We start from the raw sequence: 21,673 nt of genomic DNA, 5'->3' as shown, positions 1-21,673 counted from the left end.
AAGAAAGTGTTTACCTTATTTTTTCGCTTTAGGTTTACTTTACTTCCATGATTGACTTTGCGGTAAATGGAATGATTGTGTTCTTCCTCATTTTTAATGCGGCCGGAGAATCTCTCTGAATGTTCGGAAGTCACGTTTTTCACGTGTGACAGCGTGCCAAATTTGCGCACTAAATGTGACAACTTGGAATGAAGTCAATATTACTTCGCAATAATCACCACAACATTTTTTTATACTAAATGAATAAGCAAAGTGGAAGCATTGGCTTAAGTAGCTGTTTTTCTATGCAGCTGATTAGACAAGTTCACAACAATGTGGCCTTTGTATGATTCAAAGGGCACATTATGGAAAATGTACTTTTGAATTGCTTGTTTATAAATAGTTGGAACTTTCAAGAGTGAAATTACAAAACCAAGTAAATCATTTGTGAGCTGCCCGTTTCCAAAAATGTTTCTGTGAACAAGCCATTTGGAAATTTGTCAAATTATGCTTTTGCCGATGTGTTTGCTGTGTGTGCCAAACGTACCGACCTGCAACCCAATTTGACAAGTGCGTTTCGGCGGCTTGGTGATGAAGTATTGCCTCCTAAAAATCTATATTTTAAGGTCGCACTTTTTTTCTTCAGGATCTGAGCCTGCTCTTGAAGTCTACGATGGCACAGTCGAAACTAACCTGTCAACCCCCTATACTCTACTTTAGATGAGGATTAATAGTCCATAACCCCTCAAATTTACCACAGTTTATTTCTGATCCTACCCACAGCATAAAGTACGAAGCTATAGATCCAAGCCAAGACGGCAGAGCACCATGTTTTTTATGCATGGACTTCCACAGTCATTAGGGGGGGGGGAAATAATAAAGCTCATTATTACAAAAGCCTCCATCAACAGATGATGTTGGTGATGTGCCATCATTACTCATGCCAATTACACCCCATACAGCACCTGATGTTACAAAAAACATCCAAAAATCACCTAAAAAGCCATCTGGGCCACATGCTTTGATCAGACACCCCGTATAATGATATGTATTAAAGTAAATAAGACCATTTTCTCCCTAAACGCTACTGCTGAAAGAACTGAAAACAAAAATCGGAAATTAGCTGACTATTTTCGCAACTGTAGCCCGTGGTGAATTTCTTTTTCCAAAGTTCAGATTGACGTGGCTGAGGAGCAACTGTGAGTAACAGTTGACAGTCATCGGGAATGACGCATGTATTAATTACTCACGATTCGGCTCCAAAAAGTTTTGTATGGCACCAGGATTCAACAGAACGGACATCTAAATGTGAGGATATTTTGCGCAGGAGTTCGCCAGTGTCGCAGGGTCCAATTACAAATTCATGATTACATGGTTGACTTCGCTAGAGAAGGCGAGCAGGCCGATTGGGCAAATTGCTCTGTATTACGAGCGACAGGGAGAGTAGGCTGTTAGGACGACATCCATAATTTGGGATACTCTCGGGAAGCTGTAAAAAGTGTGCGCTCACCACGCTCCAGAGAACTTTGTAATGTACATTATTGCTTGTCTGATTATTAGTGTAAAATCATCCACAATACAGTCGGTCGGGTACCTTGACATTCCAATGCCCCAAAAACTCCAGAATTTGGAATTTGAAAATAGGAGTTTAATTGTGATGTAAGTTTCACAGAGTTTACACAATGTGTTACAATGTATTGTAAATGATAAACCGATATGATGCAGGGCATCACAAAAAGAGCTTTTGCTTGTACTTTTATGTCAATTAAGAATGTGAAATGTAAATATTATGGAAAATGTATTTTATCTTATTTGAAAATAGTTTGGTCAACTTCTGCTTCAACTTGTGTCAGTTAAGAATGTTGAATGTTATTGAAAACATTGACTGAACAGTAAATAAAGGTGTTATGAGGGTGACATTTTGAATTCTTTTGAAATCAAACTATTCCTAACAATTGGTTTTGGTAAATTCTGTTTTTAAACATTTGTCCAAAACTGATTATGGTCACACTTAAACTACAGTGCCATGAAAAAGTATTGGCCCCCTTCTAAAATTCTTACATTTTTGCATAGTTTCCCATAGTTTGTTTCGGGTCATCAAACAAACGTAAATATCAGACAAATATAACCCAAGTGAACTTAAAATGGTGTTTTTAAATGGTGATCTCATTGAAGGAAAACCAGCTACTCATAGTTACCCAGCCCTGTGTGAAAAAGTAATTAAATCGTGAAATAATTGTGGCTAATCACAATTTTTGATTCATTTTCACTGATCACACCCAAGCCTGATTACCTCCAGACCTGTTCAATCAAGAAATCACTTAAACCAGGGGTGTCAAACTCATTGTTGTCACGGACCACATCGTAGTTATGACTTTCCTCGGAGGGCCGTTACGACTGTGAACCCATATAAATGAAAGATTACATCATATAATTACATACACTATACACAACACGTTGATGAACAACCAGTTTTGAAATCAGAAGCCTATCAAAACATGTTTATCAACTATTACATTTCTTTTCAAAGGAGGATTGGTAACAAAAAAATGCTTGCAAATATCTCAATGTTATTACACCAGAACACAATGAGCAATTTTGATTTGCGTTCGTGGGCCAGATAAAATGATGTGGCGGGCCGGATCTGGCCCCCGGGCCACCAGTGACAGAATCCGTCCCAACAAAATCAAGTCGGACAAAAGATCTAAAAAAATCTGCAACAAAATGACACAATCCAAAGAAACAGACGAGAAGTAAAGTCATTGAATCTATCAGTCTAGAAATGGTTACAAAAGCCATTTCTAAAGCTTTAGGATTCCAGCGAACCATAGGGAGAGCCATTATCCTCATATGGAGGAAACATGGGACAGTGGTGAACCTTCCCAGGAGTGGCCGGCCTACACCCAGAGAACAGCACTGACTCATCCAGGAGGCCACAAAGGAGCTCATGACAACTTCTAGAGAACTGCAGGCCTCTCTTGCCTCAGGTAAGGTCAGTGTTCATGACTCAACAATAAGGAAGAGACTGGGCAAAAATGGCATCCCTGGGAGCAGTCAAAGGCAAAAAAACCACTCCTGAGCAAAAAGAGCATATTGGCTCATCTTACCTTTGCAAAAAAACGCAAATGGCGTAAATGTAGCACAGCATTTCGGAAAAAGAACATCATACCAACAGTCAAACATGGTGGTGGTAGTGTGATGGTCTTGAGCTGCTTTGTACCTTCAGGACCTGGACAACTTGCTGTGATTGATGGAACCATGAATTCTGCCAGCAAGTCAACTTCTGAATGGCTTCAAAAATTTTTAAAAATGAAGGTCTTGGAGTGGCCTAGTCAAAGTCCAGACTTGAATCTGATTGAAATGCAGTGGCAAGACCTTAAAAAGGCCATTCATGCTCAGAAACACTCATTTTTTGCGAAATTCAAACAATTCTGCAAGGAAGAGTGGGCCAAAATATCTCCACAGAGATGTGAAAGACTCATTGCCACTTATAGAAAACTGCTGGATTTCAGTTGTTGCTGCTGAGAATGGTTAAGGGAGCCATTACTTTTTCACACAGGGCCTGGTAACTTTGAATAGTTTTTTTCCCCCCTTAATAAATGAAATCACCATTTTAAGTTCACTTGGGTTATATTTCTCTCATATTTAAAATTTGTTTGATGAACTCGAACATTCAATTAGGAAAACTATGAAAACCAATATAGTAATTTGAGAAGGGGGCCAATACATTTTCATGGCACTGTACTACTGTCGGACACAGAGCGTAGAAGTTGCTTCTTTTGGCTGCAGATGGTGTTGGCACATAAAGCACCGAGTCGCGTATAATGAAGGTAGTAATACTGCGTAACAGCTGGCTATTAGAAGCACTGATGGCGAGAGGGCAGAAAGTCAGGACTTGTCAGCTCCAGGATGCAGAGAGCAGAAGGAAGCTGCGGCCCAGCACATGTAGGAGACCTTATGTTACAACCTACACAGCTTTATACAGAAAAATGCGCCGGCTGCTTGCTGGTTGAGAAAAGGCACGTGTTTGTCAGGCTTACCTGCAGCGGCGAGGTGAGGATGGCAATTCATCAAGATGGTGCACAGGCAGCAGAGTTCATGTGGGAGAGATAAAAAAAAAAAGAGAGAAACTCAGACAGTATACGTAAAACATTCTAAATCAATATACATGTACGGAGTTATGAACCCCCAGCGCCCCATGACAAATGTCATCGCACCCAGTTATTCCCAAATATCACAAAATATGTTCAAATATGCATATAGATACTGCAGTTGATTCACAACAATGATTTATGTTCCCAAGTTTGAAATCAACTTTTCATTATTTGAACTAGCCAGTTGGTATCCCAATAATGTCCTTTGTTGACAGACTACTTTGCGAAGGTAAATGAGATGGAATAATATTCCTAATATTAAATGAATTATTCATTAGCTCATCAGTAAAATGATGTCAGGGGAAAAGACCACCCCCATATGGCGAGAAGCTTCACTTTCTTCTAATGTGTCCAAAAAAATGAATAGAAGAACCCGTCGCCGTTTCTCACAGACACACGGACTTTTATTTTGCACTTTCATCCGCTGCAAACATTGTTGAAATAACGACTGATCTTTCTTCGCTTACTGGAGTCCTGTCACTCTGGAGCTGGAGAAGACCAAGTCACCAAATCGTTCTATGTAGAACTGCATTCAGGATCATTTGTTTTCTTCCTAAACTTAGTCAAATACATCGTGTATTGCCATAACATTGAAATGCACTGGAAATGAATGAACTCAGAAATGGGACAAAATACACCAGTGCCCAACATTCATAATTTCCCATTAAAAATCAGCTGATATGAGAATCGGTATGTGTCAAAAACAAGATGATTCACTCAATAATATATGTTGGTATATTACAAAGAAAGCCCAAAAAGCTTAATGATGCTGTTGTTGTCGAACACCAAAACAAATGTGGTCTTTGCAAAAGCCAATATGAGATTTATAGGGCTACTATCATCTGTTTCTCTGGAATTGCTTTCAAACCTGTGGTTTGTTTCAAGAAAATAAACTGCAACATCAGAAAAAACTATTAATTCTACTCCATGTCTCCGTATTACTCGGAATGCTGAAAGCATACTTTTTAAGGATAAGTAAATGGAAAGGCTTGTTTAAATCTTTCAGCGGCAACAAGACCAAAACCCAGAACAGTAGCTCAGGCCAAAACATCTTCAGGGCACTAAAATCAATGAGATCAGATCCTCTTTTTTTTGTCATGAAATCTGAACAGTCAAAATTCAGCTACAGGCAGAAGGTTCAGATCCAATTTGACATAAACCAAAAAAAATTGCAATAAAAATAAAAAAGTCCAAAAGAGACTATTTCTCAACAGCCCACAGACTCTTGACTGTCTTTCACCACAAGACCAATTGCAGCATCCCAACCCCCCACCCTTAAACGGAGCTCTCTTTGCATGCATCTCCTGAGGGCTAAACACTCACCAGACACCCATTCAGGTCAGAGGCAGAGGCCTACGAGTGGGGACATTTCACACTTACACGCACACACACACACACACACACAGAGCTTACTCTTGCCACCTACTTGCGTTACATAACGCCCAGCCTACCCGTCCACCAGGCAGATCTGCATCAGCGGAGCTTCAAACCCCCTAACAATCCACTTCCACGCCTCTCCACATGGAATCCTCGTTTCATATACGAGGACAGGTCCCACGGGCGGCCCACGCGAGGGCTTTTCGCTCAATGACCCCGCGTCTCTCCCGCTACGGAAAAAAAAAAAAGAGAAGAGATTTCAGGCCCAGCGTGACGGCCAAAAGGATTTTCTTTTCAAAGTAGTCATGCCCGAGTACTCGAAAGTAGGCTCCTATTTACTGGCACGGGGAGAGACCACAGGAAGATGGGTTGTATTAAGTAAAGAGACAGAATGTGGCTTTGAAGCGCTTGGGCCTACATTAGCGGCCAATTTGTATTCGGCCAAAGCCCGACTGCTTTCCAGATCCTGACAGAACAAAAGACACTTTTTTTTTGTGGGGCTGGGGTCTCTTGATGCCAAATGTGTGAAAGCCACTATTTAGTAGTGCGAGTATCTTCACACAGACTCTAGTTCAACATTAGTCATGTGAGTAGAATGCTTGCTTTTAACCTACTTTTGTAGTGCTATTGATAAATTACAGCACAAAACACTCAAAAGCCACAACGATATTGAGACGGGTTTGCATAATCAATAAGTCGGATTATTAATTTTATTACATTTCTTTAACGTAATGGGGGAAATTAATTCACCATTGCGAAAATGAGCAGCCAGACCCTTCCCTGTGTTACCATAAGTTTCCTGTTCAATGGTTACCGTCACACTTTTCCTCTTCGGCATTCTGGGGTAACATCACCCACAAAAAAATGGCAAAGGAAAAACACAAAAGATGTAGCTTCCTTTTTATTTTGATTTATATTTACCTGTCCAGTTCAGCTACTTGTGAATGCAGAAATGAGGATCTGTATGCAGTTTTTTTTTTTTCCCCTTTCTGGGAAACAGCAAGTTTTATATACTCCCTGGATGGATATTAATATTGTAACAAATATATCTTGGAAAATGCAGTCGGACAGATAGGTTTGTGAAGGGACAGACAGCGCAAAAACAACAAAAAGACAGCTAACAATAGATAAAGCGGTCTATGACTAGTAAAACGTTACATAGGACTCAGGGAGGACGCAGGGACCCGGTTGATGCCCCTTTTACCTCTAACCACCGCTAAGGTAGTAGTCAAGTCATAATTACATTAAATACATTAGTTGTATGAAAAAATATTTCTGGCCGATAAATATCAAAGAATGAAATGAAATACAGTAAATACAGCGGTTACCGAGTGTGCATTCTTGTGCTGCGTGACCACACATTCTTACAGAGCTGCGCAAACTCCTTCATTGCGCGTCGTTCGTCACCTCGAAAAGTTCTTCCTATCGGGCAAACCAAAACCTGACAACAAGCCAGTGGTCTTGATAATAGCCTCAGACTGCTGAACCGAGTAACTATCCCACCACGGTCTTCCTCGGTAAGAAGAAATGCATCCAAAAGCGGTGAACTCAAACTCAGCCCTGTGAAGTCTGTTCACCCACAGGACCGATCGGTCTCAACACCAACAAATGTTGCTCTGTTCCAAAGTCTTTGCGACATTACCGCAGAAAGCAGAGAGCTATTCATTATTTACACTTCACACGCGCTTTCTCACAGCAGCCGGGGTGCTGCGTTTGTGGCCTTCTATCGTTTTGGATGAACCCTCATTCTAAATATTAGACTTTTTTTTTTTTTACAGGCAGAATTTCGTATAAAGCGAGGTTCATGCATACCGTTCAAATTTGAGTATTTTTTTCCCCTCCTTTCCGATCAAACTGCAAAGGCCTGATTGTTGGATGTTTCTAAAAGATGATCTAATGATTATCCTGTGGTGTGGGGTGTGTTAAGAGTGATTCCTGTTCAATATTTACCATCACAAATCAGTTAGCCTAGCTTCTTGTATTACATCTACTACTGTGATGCGGGATATGTTTGTGCGTGTGGTGTACAATGTCAGTCATCCCGAGTACACACACTACAAGAGCATTAAGAACACACATGCCCATTTTTTTCCTAATCATGTGTGGTTAAGATGTTAAAAATCCGTACTGTGTACTGTGCACCATGCGTATAGTATGGTTTACTGGCGGAAAAACATTTAGTCACTGCGCGCCAGATAATGTAAATTTCCCGGCTCACGTTCCAAACTATCGGAGGCCCCGCTCTGTTTTAAACGTTGCAACCTAAGCGGAAGAGCGATGGTAGTCCTCGAGGGGCTGTAGAACATACAGTTCACATAGCCCCCACCGCATGACACGACGCCTGGGTCAAGGCTAGCGGGATTCAGCTGTGGAACAACTTTCGGTTATTCCATTAAGCATAAGCAGGAAACGGGGGGGGGGGGGGGGGGGTATAAACAGCAATGAGGGTCCCGTTACACTTCCTCTGCAATGATTCTCAGAGAATCAAACAAACCCTCCTCAGGGTAAACAAACAAAAACACACAAAATAAAGTGACCAAAATGTTTCAGTTTGAACAGTTCAGCCAATGGAGACTGGAGAAAATGAGTTCAAATAAATAAATAAATAAATAGAAATAACCAAAACAGCTGGCTTGTTGTCTGAGGTTGGAAACAGAAGGCCACCAAAGCATGTCAGGACACCATCCAAACAATGACCGTGCCAAAAGGAATGTAGGACCTCAGTGATAAGACTCCTGTTCAACACTAACCCCGACAACAGAAAATAAAACAGTGCAGAACAACAAGCTGAAAGAAGCAACCAAAGCTCATAAACGCCCTTGAAGAGAGAGAAGGGAAAAAATGTGACTTGTCCCTAAGCTATTAAGGAATTACATTGAATTTCCACAGACCCTGCATCCTTTAAATAGTCTTGGTGCTCTCAGTGACACACTTCTCCTGGCTTCTCAATTATAGCCGGCGTGCTCATAAACAGGTCACACTTTTTCGATTAGGCCCTTTTTTGCTTTTTTCCCCCCTTTCCAGTGGATAAAAAGTCCACGCATTGTCGAAGAAAAGAGGCCAGCCAAAACCCGATCACTGCTTCTCCAAACACTGTTGCATAAAAATGTTTCTTTGCCACAAACCCTCTTTCAGAAGAGTGGTTGTATAATAAAGCTAATCAAGTAAAACTACTGACTCTTTGCAGGTAATGTCATTTATATTGAATTGTACTGCCTGAAGTATAGTAAGCAGCAAAACATTTGTATGTGATAGTAATTTGTAAGCACACTGTGCTTATCATGACCCATCCCCCCCCCCCTTTTTTTTTGTGTAAGTAATATTATAATAAAATAGGTATGGAATATTCTCTCTGAATAGTCTTTGTAGTGTGACCAGCGTAAACAGGCTTAAATCAAATGAAATGAGAGCATCCCCTGTTCGATTTCCACAGACAAAATGGCCTCAGATAACCACGTCCAGTCTATGGAGACTTCGTTCTGTGCCACGATCCTCTGTCCGATCCTCCCGAACCTGGTCAGAATCTTCCCACAGCTTGTCACGGGACTACTGGCAGGATGAAGGGACTTGGAGGCATATGCGACTTTCCATCTGTTGCTCGCTCGCTGCGATCCAAAAAACCCCTTCCTCGGTAGTCGCCGGCCATCTGTTTCCAGCCCTACCCCACTGACAGGGAATATGAGCACTTCAAACCGGCATAGGATAGGAGGATGATGATGCACACTTTGAAGAAAAAAATATAAATAAGTAAGAGGGGGGCGAAATTTGATTGAACGTCTCCGGGGTTACTCAATGTCTGCAATTATAAAATACTACAGGGTAATACAACTGTAGATGAAAAGCGGTTGAGAGGTTTGTTGTTGAGCACTTCAAAACAAATAGCAACTTATAATTCTGCAAATGTAATGCATTCATGCAGTGATTTGGGATGATTGGTACTTGGCGATGTTTGTTTAGTTAATTAAACTACTGTAGATGAAGAACAGCAACATTGGTGCCCGCTATGGGAAGTTGAGCTAGCAGACCGCCATCTCTTCCGGGCCATGTCATTCTACTCAATAAAACACGAATTAAGAACATTTAGCAATTGTCCCATCTATCCATATATATATACATATATATATATATATATATATATAGAGCGGGTTTTTCGGGATACGAGCCATCACTCTGACAAGTTCGAAGAACGAGAAGCACACAATGCCTGCCCATTGAATTATTCAAGATGCACAAATAGTTTAATTCTTTACATTCTATTAAATGTTGTTACTGCATGTTTTTATGACGTGCATTACTGTATAGTGCCGTTTTCTTACTCAAAAATCACTAGGCGTCGAGTGGGCGTGCAAAAGCGATCATTAAATCAGAATTTTCAGACTGGAATCAGAATGAATTTTAGAATAGCATACTAGTTACTTTACTCTGACAAGAGCAGCAACAGCTGCCACGCCGTATTTACTTAAAAAAAAAAAAAAGGTACAAAATAATTATTAACTTGTAATTGAGAACGTTAAAATGATACTTAATTCATTGTCTGTAAAGTGAATATAGGTTTTGTGATTGTAACCAATGATTGCAAATATAGCTGATCTCAGAGGAATATTGTCAGACCAAATAGATTGCGATCGGACTCCGGGGTACCGGTGTCTTCTCCGTCTTAAATAAGAAATAAGCCAAACAGCCCCGTCCTGACCCCTCGACGTTCAAAACACACACACAACAAATAAGCTGTCCGTCAGTGCAAGAGAGAGCGTCTTTGTTCCGCAGCACAATGGCGGACATTCTGCCGCGAAGGACAGGGTCACACATTGAATGTGGCAAAGCTGCAGTGTGTGGAAAAGGCACTCCAGGGCCACACCGAGACCTCCAGCGCCCTCAGTCCAAGGCTCTGTTTACAGCTCATCTCAAGAGCCAGCCCAGTCAGATAATGAATGAAACTGTCGAAGCTCATCGCACCACAGACTTTTTTTGTCTTGCTGGGAATGTGGAATATGTAAAGCCTGCCTATCTGGAATGTATCTGTCATGAGGGAGGAAATCTGTTTGACTCCTGAGAATAAACGTGCTATGCCAGGTGTGTTTTTCTCGAGGATTAAATGCGGCTGAAACTTGACGTGTTGCTTTTCGGATGTTACCGTACGTCTGAAAATGTCTCCGAGCGGATGAAAGAATGAGGCTTGCAATTTATCAATCCCCATTTGGGCACGCCAACACGGGCGCTTCTTAAAGGCCTCGGATTAATCCGCGTTTCTTCACATCCAATGAAAGCGTGACAGTGGCGCTGCAGACCTCTGAGTCACATGAGACGCATTCGTTAAAGCTCTTCCTGCTTTTAGTCAGTGGATCAATTTCTTGTCAAATACTCAGCACCAGAATGTCTGTTTAATGAGAGTGCTGCTTTTGATTTTAACCAATATTACACCGTAGAATCCAGACAAGACAAAAGACACAACAAGCAAACCTACAACCGATTCTGGCCCTAGTCCAACTAAGTACTCTGCATCCTTTTATAAATTAACATTGTCAAATGGCAACATAATTCCGTTCAAATCGAATTCAATAATGACCAGAAGACTAATCAAATATCAGGTGCATACTCAAACACAGTTAGCATGCCAAGTCTTCTTTTTCGTGTGGAAGTGATGGTTCCGGTACGGCTTTTATGCGGTTGCTGGCTTCCTCAAAAAGATCAAAGATAGATTTATTTTCGATAACAAAGTCATTTATTTATTTGCCTCTTCGACAAACACTTCAGATTCCGCCACTTCAAACTTCATTTTACGCTTTGCCAGTGCTTTGCCAAATTTTACCTAATACCTACAGGAGACTACAGGATTTTAGCCCCGATATTGTCCCGAGCTATCGGCTAGCTATCGCAGCAGATTTCCCAGATCGGGCCCGACATATTTTGTCAGGAACGACAGTGTGTCGTGTGTGTGTGTGTGTGTGTTGTAGTGTGACATAATCCACAGCCATCGATTTGGCCCTACAATGCCAAAATGAAAAGTCTAGCATGTTTGATTTGTGGGAAATCTTCCGTGTAATGTGACATCAACGACAACTTTCCGACAGCGCACCTTGACTTCGACCAATAGGATTGCGTATTTGACTGGCTCTTCGCCCCCCGTACTTGCAGTTGTCAACATTCTTGGTCGCCGTTGATTTGTGCACATTTATTCATGTGCACAAATCAATGTTTACCGAAGCTTTAGAGCATGATTCGACAGAAGGCCAGCATGTTTGCGTACCACCGTTAGTGCTAGCACTTGCTAGGCTGCATAACGTTGTGTTGCCTGCTTGCGAGCCGTATCGTATTAAAAATACGTGAACATACCGCAAGCAATCCTTGAATGAACGTCCTCTCCCGAGCACCAAGACGACCACTATACATTTTTCCTCATTTTGTCCCCCCCCCCCACATTGCCGCGGCGCATCGTTGTCATGCCCGTGGTAACGAGTTGCATTGACCGGTGAAATGTTTTCTAGTTCCGCTTCTCTGACAGTGTTGGATTTGACAAGATAAAACCCAGTGATCGCAAAAGACGGGATGCGGTGGTATCGGAATACATGTCATGTAGTGTTGCCACTGTCTGCCTGAGATACGGCAAGATTTGATGGCAATAGTCTGACATAGTGCAATCGGGAAAGACCTAATTTGTCTTGTAGTCTGATCCAGGCATGAACCGTAAAACCCTCATTTACACTTGTTGCCAAGAGAGCGCGCGATCTGTTTGGAGTGAGTGAACAACACAACACAATTTAGCACCAGCTACTTGAAATCTTAGTAAAACATCACAATCTTAGATGCCGCGCAACACGCCCACTAACAGCACACGCAATCTGTTGGAGCGAACATGCAATTTAGTGCCTGCTATTTGGGATCCTAGTAAAAGGTAAGAGAATTTCTTAACTTACCAGTTACCGCTATACGTACACTGTAACATTGACTGAGCTACTCTATCAACACTCACATTTACAATTAAAACAATTTCCAAATCGACACTGTATCGGTGAGACAGCCTGAGGTATTGACTGACCTTTCTAAAACACTAAGTTACGAATCCATATTCACAGATAGACTGCAATTGAAATCTAATGAGGGCCGTGGTGAAGAGTTTCTTTGGCTTTTTCCCCACACAGATGGCCGGCAGTGACAAATGTAAACTCGCCTTGTCAAATCAAATTGAAAAACCCGAGACGAAACACACACGAGTGTTTCCCTGCAGCTGTCTATTGTTACTCCAAGCTTAAAATAGGTTTTCATTGAAAATGTACTGAAAATGGATATGTGTCGCAGAACTGCCATCATGAACAACATTAGGGCCACGTAACAAAAACATCCATTTGCAGTATACTGACCGCTATACACACATTTCGATCAAGACTAAGGATCACTGAACCCCACTGTGAATCCATATTGCTGTTTCATGAAAAGTTATCATTGTCCCCAAAAATATCAGCAATTCTGTCATCCAAAAACACAAACACATTTCGAGGTTCCGAACTGCGTGTAATGGACTCGTTTGTGCAGCGGTATAAGAATACAGGTACATCATTATGCAGTACAGGAAGGTATGCTTTTTTTTTTTTTTTTTTTTTTTTTAAATTTGATTGTTAAATATTTATGGCCAAGAAGGTTACTGTAATGATGACTTTCCTACTATGTTAGCAATAGACTACTCGCATTCCAGTGTATGTACGAATGATGTTGCCGCCGTAAGAACAGAAGTCCTTCATAAACCGCAGAGCCTCTGTACAAATGGGTGTCATTAAAACAGGGTTAACTGGGATGTGTTGGTGGTTTGACATTTGTCTTTCCGATTTCAGCAGTCAGTTAATTTTTTCATATGTCGATGTTAGGAATTGGGATCAAGTGAAGCTCAGTCTCAACTTGTGTGCTGTCTAAACGAAGTACATCGCAACACCAGCTATGGGAACATACACGCTACTGCATAACTCCTGCTCAATATCGGTCCGGAAAGGAGTTAAGAAGATTCAAAGGGGAAAAAACACAACAGCTCATTGAGTAATTGATCGTTAATACTTTTGTTTTGTGTTTAGCAAAATGGAGTGCCATAGTTGACTCTCACCAGAAGAGGTGCTATTGAGTCAGTCTAAATTGATGTCCTATCTAAAAAAGAATAACGTCAACAATGGGAAGCAGAGATGAATACACACAACTCCTGTGGGACGTATTGGTCTACTCAATATAACAATGACATGGAAATAGAAGTTTACAACATTCCCAGGACAAGGAAAAAAAGTTAATCAATTAAGAGAATTCGGCCTTTTGTGTGAAATTGATTTATGAATTGCCGCAGAATAGAGTGCACTGCTAGCGTGCTGTCGGAAGAAGTCAACATGACATCAGCTATGGAACTACAACTCTGACTTGAAAGTAGACTTTACACCGATTTTAATCGGGCTGATCGGTATCGGACGATATTTAGCATTTTACGCCGATCGGCTTTAATGTCATAATTCGACGAGCCGATCAATGACGTCATTGATCAGCTCCGCAAAAGACATTTACTCCCCGTGGCCGCCTGCACATTATATTTGAATCCAAAAGCTAGTTTATTTTTAGCCTTGTTGCGTGTCTTTTGACGTAGTACTGTAAATATCTGACGGCCAATGAAGTTATTTATTATAAAAATAAATAAATAAATACATTTTAAAAAACCGTGTGGAACAGACAACGCGTCTGAGACAGATAACACGTAATGCCCGGATAAGACCACTGCAATCAAATCTTGTATTCCGATACCAACGCATCCCGTTTTTTACGGTCATTGGGCTTTATCTTCTCAACTCAAATGCGATGGATACACTCATTACCGTGGCGACGACGACAAGAGTGGAGTGCGTCGAGTTTGTACTATAAGGACAAAATGGGGAAAAACGTGTATTGGTGGTCACCGGTGCTCAGGACAGGAGAGGACGTTGGTTTAAGGCTTGCTTGAGGTGTGTTCACGTATTTTTGATACGATACGGCTCACAAGCAGGCAATAAAATGTTATGTAGCCTAGCAAGCTAGTGGTACCACGAATGGTTGGACGTAAACATGCCGCCGTTCTGTCGAATCATGCGCTAAAGTTTCGGTGTGGGGGAAGTCATTTTATTAAAAATATAGTAATTTAATTACAGTAAGTTAGCACCCATTATTTCTGTCATGTAATGTTGGTTTGACCTGACTGATTACAATACACGATCAGACTAGAGCGGTGATTTCCAACCTTTATGGGGCCAAGGAACCTATTTTACAATTGAAAAATCTCACGCCACACCGACGAACAACATTAGCGTAATACAACGTAAATTAGCATAGCAAATTATGAGGCATCAGGATTTCAGCAGGGAGTTCTGAAGTTAGAAGCCTTTTTTTTTTTTTTTTGCCTTCCCTATTTGCTATGTGAGCACACAACGTCCTACTGTGAAGACCTATTAGTCATGACGTACAATGCCAAGCACTGCTTTGAGGCGTCGGTGGGCTTTCAGGTGACCGCCCCTTGCTCTGACAGCCACGACTCAAGGTAGAGAAGGTAGCCTCTCCGGCGATAAAACAGAACTTTAAGCTGGAGCATATCCACCGAAAAATATAACTTGCTCTCGAAAAAGCGGAAATTGCAGGAAAAGTACCGCCTTGCTAACAAAGCATTCACAATTTAAGGAAATTCCACTCACTGCTATATGTGTTAGTCATGCAAACTGTTAAATGGGGGAGCGGAACTTGTGCTAACCGGAATATAAAGCAGAAAAAAATACAATCAAAGATCACATAGCAAACAACAATTTCCCTAAACAGTTATTATGGGAGTAACAGCACACCACAAATCACATTAAACTGGAAATTAAAATGAAATAAAAAGGGACTGTTATGGAGAAAAGAAGCAAAAAGGAGAAAAACAAAGGCACACTGGGTGAAAGTAATGACAGCATGGATGCACACAACATTCCGGAGTGACCACCCGTTAGTCTACTGGAACGCATATCAAAGTTACGATTTACGATCTTTAATATTGCAACGGGAACTCGTTTACAGCATGTGGTACAGTATGTCTCCACCCTGTAAATCATTATTTACATGCTTCGGTAAGTGCTACTGTTTTGGTTAGTAACACAGAGGGTAAGTGTGAGTGATAGTGTTCATGAATTGAGATAATTACAGTTATAAATAGGAGTGTAACTGGTTGCCAAAAGTCAGGCTTTGGTATGTACCCTGGTTTTATTGTCATGGTTTGGTTCACATTTGATACAATGGGGGGGGGGGAATGCAAAATACAGTGTAAAACTGCTTATCCTTTGTGGAGAAAAAAAAAGGAACAGATTTGAAATATTCCCAAAAATGAAAGCTTATCAAATAAAATAATACTAAATACAATAGAAGATCCCAAAGTGTGCTCTAGGATCTCAATATCGCCATCCGTTTTCTGCGGGTGCACTGGAGCCGCTCGCAGCGGACTTAGGGCAAGAAACGGAGTCACCAGCCAATCGCAGTGCACATACAGCACAGATAACCATTCCCTCTCGCATTTGCACATGTGGACAAAGTAGAGTCTTAAATGAACCCAACATGAACGTTGTTGGAGTGTGGGCGAACATGCAAACTCCACATGAATACGAGTGAGTTGAACCCTGAACCTCAGAACTATGAGGCAGATGTGCTAACCACTAGGCCACCCACCATGCTGCCGCCCAAAATATCATCTTTTTTATCAAAAAATAAAATAAAATTTCCACAATAATTCCATGTTATAAAAAATATATATAATAGTCTTTTTTTTTTATCAATAACAAGTAAGCTAAATTAGTAATTAGGCAGCCGGAGCTGAGTGACATCTGACCACATTCATTATCTTTGACCATCTGACGCCAACGATTAAGTGCCACTAAGGCTGCCGCTTTGTCGTTTAGCTGAGCTCTGAGGTCAAAGTCAACTAAAAGTCAAATGTATGGCGCATGGAAGGTGTTAGCATACAAGCGAGGAAAGAAAGGGTCTCGTCCGGAGATTTGCCTTCCATAGCCGGCGGCTCGCAAGAACAAACAGCCACGTTTCTGCTGCATCATCAACGTCACAAAGATGCACATCAGCGAGTCGACTGGCCTGTTTAGTGGAATATTAATAGAATAGATGAAGCAAAGCTGGTCATAAAGAACAGTTACTCTGTCTCTGACTCTCCTTCAAATAACAACACCTAATATTCAATGTCCAGTGGAACTGCAAGTTTTGATTTAGAGTGGTGAAATGTTTCATGTTCCGTCCAACGTAATGGGCGCACGGGAGTAGACGTGTGCATTTGTACCAGGGAGCAGAAATAAGAAGAACGTGACCGAATTAACGATTAAAGACCATTGTCAAGAATATGGTATGCAAAAAGATAAGGTTAAAATCTCCGTTTGAAACAGTCGCCTACACTGGTACTCATGGTAACAAAAAGATACTTGGCATTGGCCCAACAGTAGAGGGGGCAGCATCATTAGCCCTCAACAAGCTAATTTGAGTGAGGCGAAAAATCAGAAAGTGTGCAGAAATTCTTGATCTCGGTATAGTTTGACAAAACCAAGTCAGAGACGTGTTACAGCGTGTCCTCGGTTTATGACAGTCCCAGCATGCGACATTTTGAGGTACTGAACTACGTACAGTATTGTATTGCCATGCAGCGCAAAAACGGCACACTCAGTTACATACCTGGTGCTTTTTATTTGATTGTTTATGGTCTAGAAGTGTTTTTCATACAATTATTGACGATAATTATCACTTGCGTTAGTGGTAGATTACGGCGCGTTTCGATTTGTATACAAATTCGGGTTACGTCGCCACCATAATAACCCACTGTATTAAAACACCTGGGAACGCCATTATATCGTGGAACAAAATGCATGTCTCCTTAAAGTGGGTCTAATAAAGACACACCTTTGTGCATTGTACTATTGATAAGTTCATTTTTGTCAAGTGCGTTACCCAACGTGTAATCACGACAACGTTGTTTTCGAACTCTTTTTTTTTTTCCCCACCGATGCATTTTTGGCCACTTCCACATGCAACTTTGATTAGTTGCTGAAGCACTGAATCATCTTGGACCACTTAGTACTCCCACACAATATTCTAGCGCTGCCATTTTGCCCACTTCCCGACCTGGTCCTTCTTGCATATTATACGGAATTGTGACATGAGCTTGTGTAATTTGCAGGAGCTTCTTCACATACAAGTAAAAAAAGAGTGAGAGGGGGGACATTAAACTGTCGGTACTACCATTTGGAAATGCAACGAGTACGGTAAATACTAATAATGACTATGAAGGGGGAAAAAAAAAAAAAAAAAAGCAAAATGGATCTTCAAATGAAATAATGGGCTTATTGACAAACAAAACCACAGGGAGACCTTCGTGAGACAGGAATTCATTTTGTAAAGGCTGCAATTTCTATTCACTCTTTCTTCTGCATTTGCAACTAAATGCATGATCCGCTGGTTGGTTCCTTAGCAACAGACTCCGAAATGATGCAAGACTGAAGGGGAAAAGAGATTCGGCGCAGTTCTTCTTGTGCAGGTGAAGGCAAGTCAGACGCGTCTTGCCGCCCGTCAAAAGCTCTCTAGGTTACAGCGCTGCATGTCATCTCATCTATCTGCGAAAAAAGCAGTCACCCAAAGATAATGCAGGTTGCACAAAACTACCTGTTAATCCTGTTGGTGTGTGCCTCTAGGAATGGTGAGGAATATCAATTAACCATTTTCCCGCAGAGAGACAACAGAGGTGAGCAAGTACTGTGTAAGTAGTTGAAGCCCCCCTTTGACCATTAGAAATGTGCTAAATCAAATATGACCACATGTTGCTGTTTAAAGAGTAGATTCAGCATTCTCTATTTACCTGTTGTTGCTCCAACCATTACACTCGCGCTTCTACTCCCAATAGATTTCTCCAGCGTGTGACAGTGACGTCATTTTGCGACGTTGCTGGCTGCAGATTTAAAAACATGCAGCATTTAAGATTCAGGGAGAGAGATTTTTTTTGTTTTTTCTCATTGTTATGCACTAGTACCATTTGCTTCAAGACAAAAAAAAAAAAAGGCAGCACCAGTCCAGACAAAAGTGAATCCAGTGAAGCCACAGCTCCGTGATACGCAAAACGATTTTTTAAAGATGTCAAAAAGATAACTAATCTAACACAACGCGTAAAAAGACTCCAGCGGTACCCTGAATGCACCCATCTATCCATCCATCCATTTTCTACCACTTACCCGGGTCACGTATGAGCTGTGGTACACGACAAAATGATGGTCAGTCAATCACTGGGCTTACTGCCCTAACGAGATCAAGCAAATGCCAAGTCAGCATTTTCCTTAAAGAGGCATGAAGTGATTGTTGCCGGCATTCAGCATATCCCACGAGTCTCTGCTATCGGCGTGCAGTCTTGTCAAGAGCTCACAGTCGTAATTCAATGCAAATAAAGTAGCAAAGCTGAGCAACTTTGTTCACAATTCCAGTGTAAATCGTTGCATATGTCAGCGTATTTTCAGATTTCACAACAGGGTCACACCAAAACATGCGAGCAGGACCCACAATTTATTTATTTGGCGAATGACGGCTTAGCATCATGATGGTTCACTCAACTCACTGAAGAAAAAAAAACAAAAAAAAAAAGGCTCGTCAAAAAACACAGCAAGTACGCACTTTTTGCATTTCATTTCAAGTCAGGTCAACCATCAATAGCTCGAGCTACTTTATCCTTAGGCATGGTGATAACCAGCCTCCCTGGATTTTTTTATGTGGTTTGCCAGAAACCTTTGGGGCATTTTTAAAAAGGAAACATATCAGATTGGGAGTGTGACTTTATAATTGCCTGCTAAGCTATACAACCAAGTAAATCTTTTTGTGAGCTGCACATCTGTGACAAAGCAGCCTCCTCCATTGAAAATCCAATCGATGCTTTTATGGTCTTTACTCAGGGCTGCCGCTTCTGTAAATAGCAGCAATTCACCCGGTCGCACCCCCCTGGCTACTTCCCCGGTCGTCATGGTAATAATGTAGGGGGCCGGGGTGAGCATTGGCTCGTTTGCATGAGACAGGCCCCCGCAAAACAGGCCGAGTTCAGCATGGCTGGGGGGGGCGGGGGGGGGGGAAATTAAAAAAAATTTAAAAAAAGCATGTGAAGTGTGAAAAAAATTCAACAACCTTTGGGTAAAAAAACAAAAAACAGACTTGATTTGAGTGGGACAAAAGCAAGATAAGCCATCTAAATCATCCCAATGATATTATAATTGGCTCCATTATGGTTTGCTCTCTGCTTCTCCTGAATTACGCCATTCGTTGCACTTTTTCACACAGCAGCCAGCTTCTCTGACAAGTGGTCAAATCAGAGAAACAATGTGTGGCTAGATGGACGTCACACTGTGCAGAAGATGCTTGAATTTCAACAGCAGGAGCGTATTTTAAAGGCCGACTTAAACAGCAATCACAGCGTAGTTTTTTTTTTTTTTTAGGCGGGGTTGTTGCAGTCCACGGGAAGCACAAGGAATCATAAACACAACCTCAAAAAGTGTGATCGTTGACATTGAAGTGCAGTGATCCCCAAGATCCAGCACACGTGAGAGATCATCACGTGTGCTGCTGGAAATTGTCCAGTTTCATTCATTGGTCCCAAATTTAAATTTACTCTGAAGAATTGAAGTAATTTCTTCGTTGGTATATCTATGCCAGTGACGTATAGTGACAGGCAGAGCAATGAAATACTCTTCCACTGCTTGTACTCTTCAGCAGGTAGACTATTGACTTGATATATTTTTTTTTTCAAACATTTTTTGTGTGCCAGGAGTTTTTTTTGTCCCCCTAATGTAATGTAATGTAGCCTTGGCTCAATAAAGGTCGGGAAAGACCGCTGCGGCGGACCCAAATGTTGTCGCCTGAGGCCGTGAACCCAGAAGTGAACGCAGCACACTCACCTTCGATGGAGATCACATGCTCTCGGATCTGGTTCTGCAGGGCCAGGTCGTCGATGCGCTCGATCAGGTCGTAGATGGCGTAGATGTTGGGGTGGACCGACTCGAAGCGGTGGATCTCCGCCCGGATGGCGGCCGAGTTGGACAGCACGAACTGCGAGCCGGCCGACCCGGGCTGCCCCGCTTGGCCGCACACCGTGGCCGATCCGAACTGGCCGCCGGAGCTCGCGGACGAGCCGGATCCAAACTGCGACGGAATGGACTGGGGCACCGGGGCCGGGACGGTGCCCGGGCTGGGCATGGCTGGCTGGGGCTGCGGCGAGATGCCGGACACCGGGACGCTCGATTGGAAATTCATCGTTCTGTGCGAGTGTGGCGAACTGAGACTTTGACGGATGTTTGTTGGTGTTGTTGTTGTTGTTGTTGTTGTTGTTAGCGAGGCAAGCAGCAAACAAAAGAAGTCGGCGCGAATTGTGCTGCTGCTGCTGCTGCTGCTGCTGCGGGCACCGGTCGCGCCACAAGCATCAATAGTTGCTCGCCGATTGCAACAAAACGCCGCTCTTCTTGCTCATATTCAAAGTTGGCCGTGCCGCATATTCCCTTCTTCGTCTTCTTCGGCCCCTTCCTTCCTTCCTTCCTTCCTCCCTCCCTCCCCCCCTCCCGCGTTCCGTTTCCCCCAACAACAATGCCGCCTACCACTTTGGGACCGACGGCTCCACCTCGGTCGGTGAGCTACAACCGGGCTGGCTCGGGCCGACTCGGCAGACAATGAGCTCGGCTTGGACAACGGCGGCGCTCCCGGTCCGCTGCCTTCGATGGTCGCCTTCAATTGGGAAGCTAACGTCGGGTCGTCCTCCTCTGCTCCCCTCCTCTGCGTGCTCCAACGTCAGCCATCACGTAATTGTACTTGATATGGGGGAGGGTGTGATTGGATTCGGGTGGGTGGGAGTTAGCAGCAGCAGCAGCAGCAGGAGGAGGAGGAAGTCGCAACAACCGCCATGATAACCTACCTGGCGGTTATGGAAGTGCACAGCCATGCAAAATGCTAATTCACAAGCTGCAACAACACTCGTTCATTTATAGGTCGCCTATTGCCTTATACGCAAATAAAAAAAATACAATAATAATAATAATAATGTTAAACAGTTTGAACAATAAATAGCTTGTCTTTGTAGTGTATTCAATTGAATATAGGTTGACGTTACGTTTTACATAACGTCCCAACTTCAT

At 42.3% G+C, this 21,673-nt stretch overlaps 1 protein-coding gene across 1 annotated transcript in view; it reads right to left on the bottom strand.

Annotated features, from left to right (window-relative positions):
• agap3 (ArfGAP with GTPase domain, ankyrin repeat and PH domain 3) overlaps positions 1 to 21,376 on the bottom strand; it is a 137,525-nt gene extending 116,149 nt beyond the window's left edge. The window contains exon 1 of the mRNA XM_061796555.1: positions 20,447 to 21,376. Coding sequence (XP_061652539.1) covers positions 20,447 to 20,801 — 355 coding nt within the window. The 5' untranslated portion in view covers positions 20,802 to 21,376. The remainder of the gene's footprint in view (positions 1 to 20,446) is intronic.
• Positions 21,377 to 21,673: the final 297 nt, after the last annotated feature.

This window comes from Phyllopteryx taeniolatus, chromosome 14, assembly GCF_024500385.1.
Source record: "Phyllopteryx taeniolatus isolate TA_2022b chromosome 14, UOR_Ptae_1.2, whole genome shotgun sequence".
Taxonomy (NCBI): Eukaryota; Metazoa; Chordata; class Actinopteri; order Syngnathiformes; family Syngnathidae; genus Phyllopteryx; species Phyllopteryx taeniolatus.
This window is presented reverse-complemented; position numbering and strand designations above follow the sequence as displayed.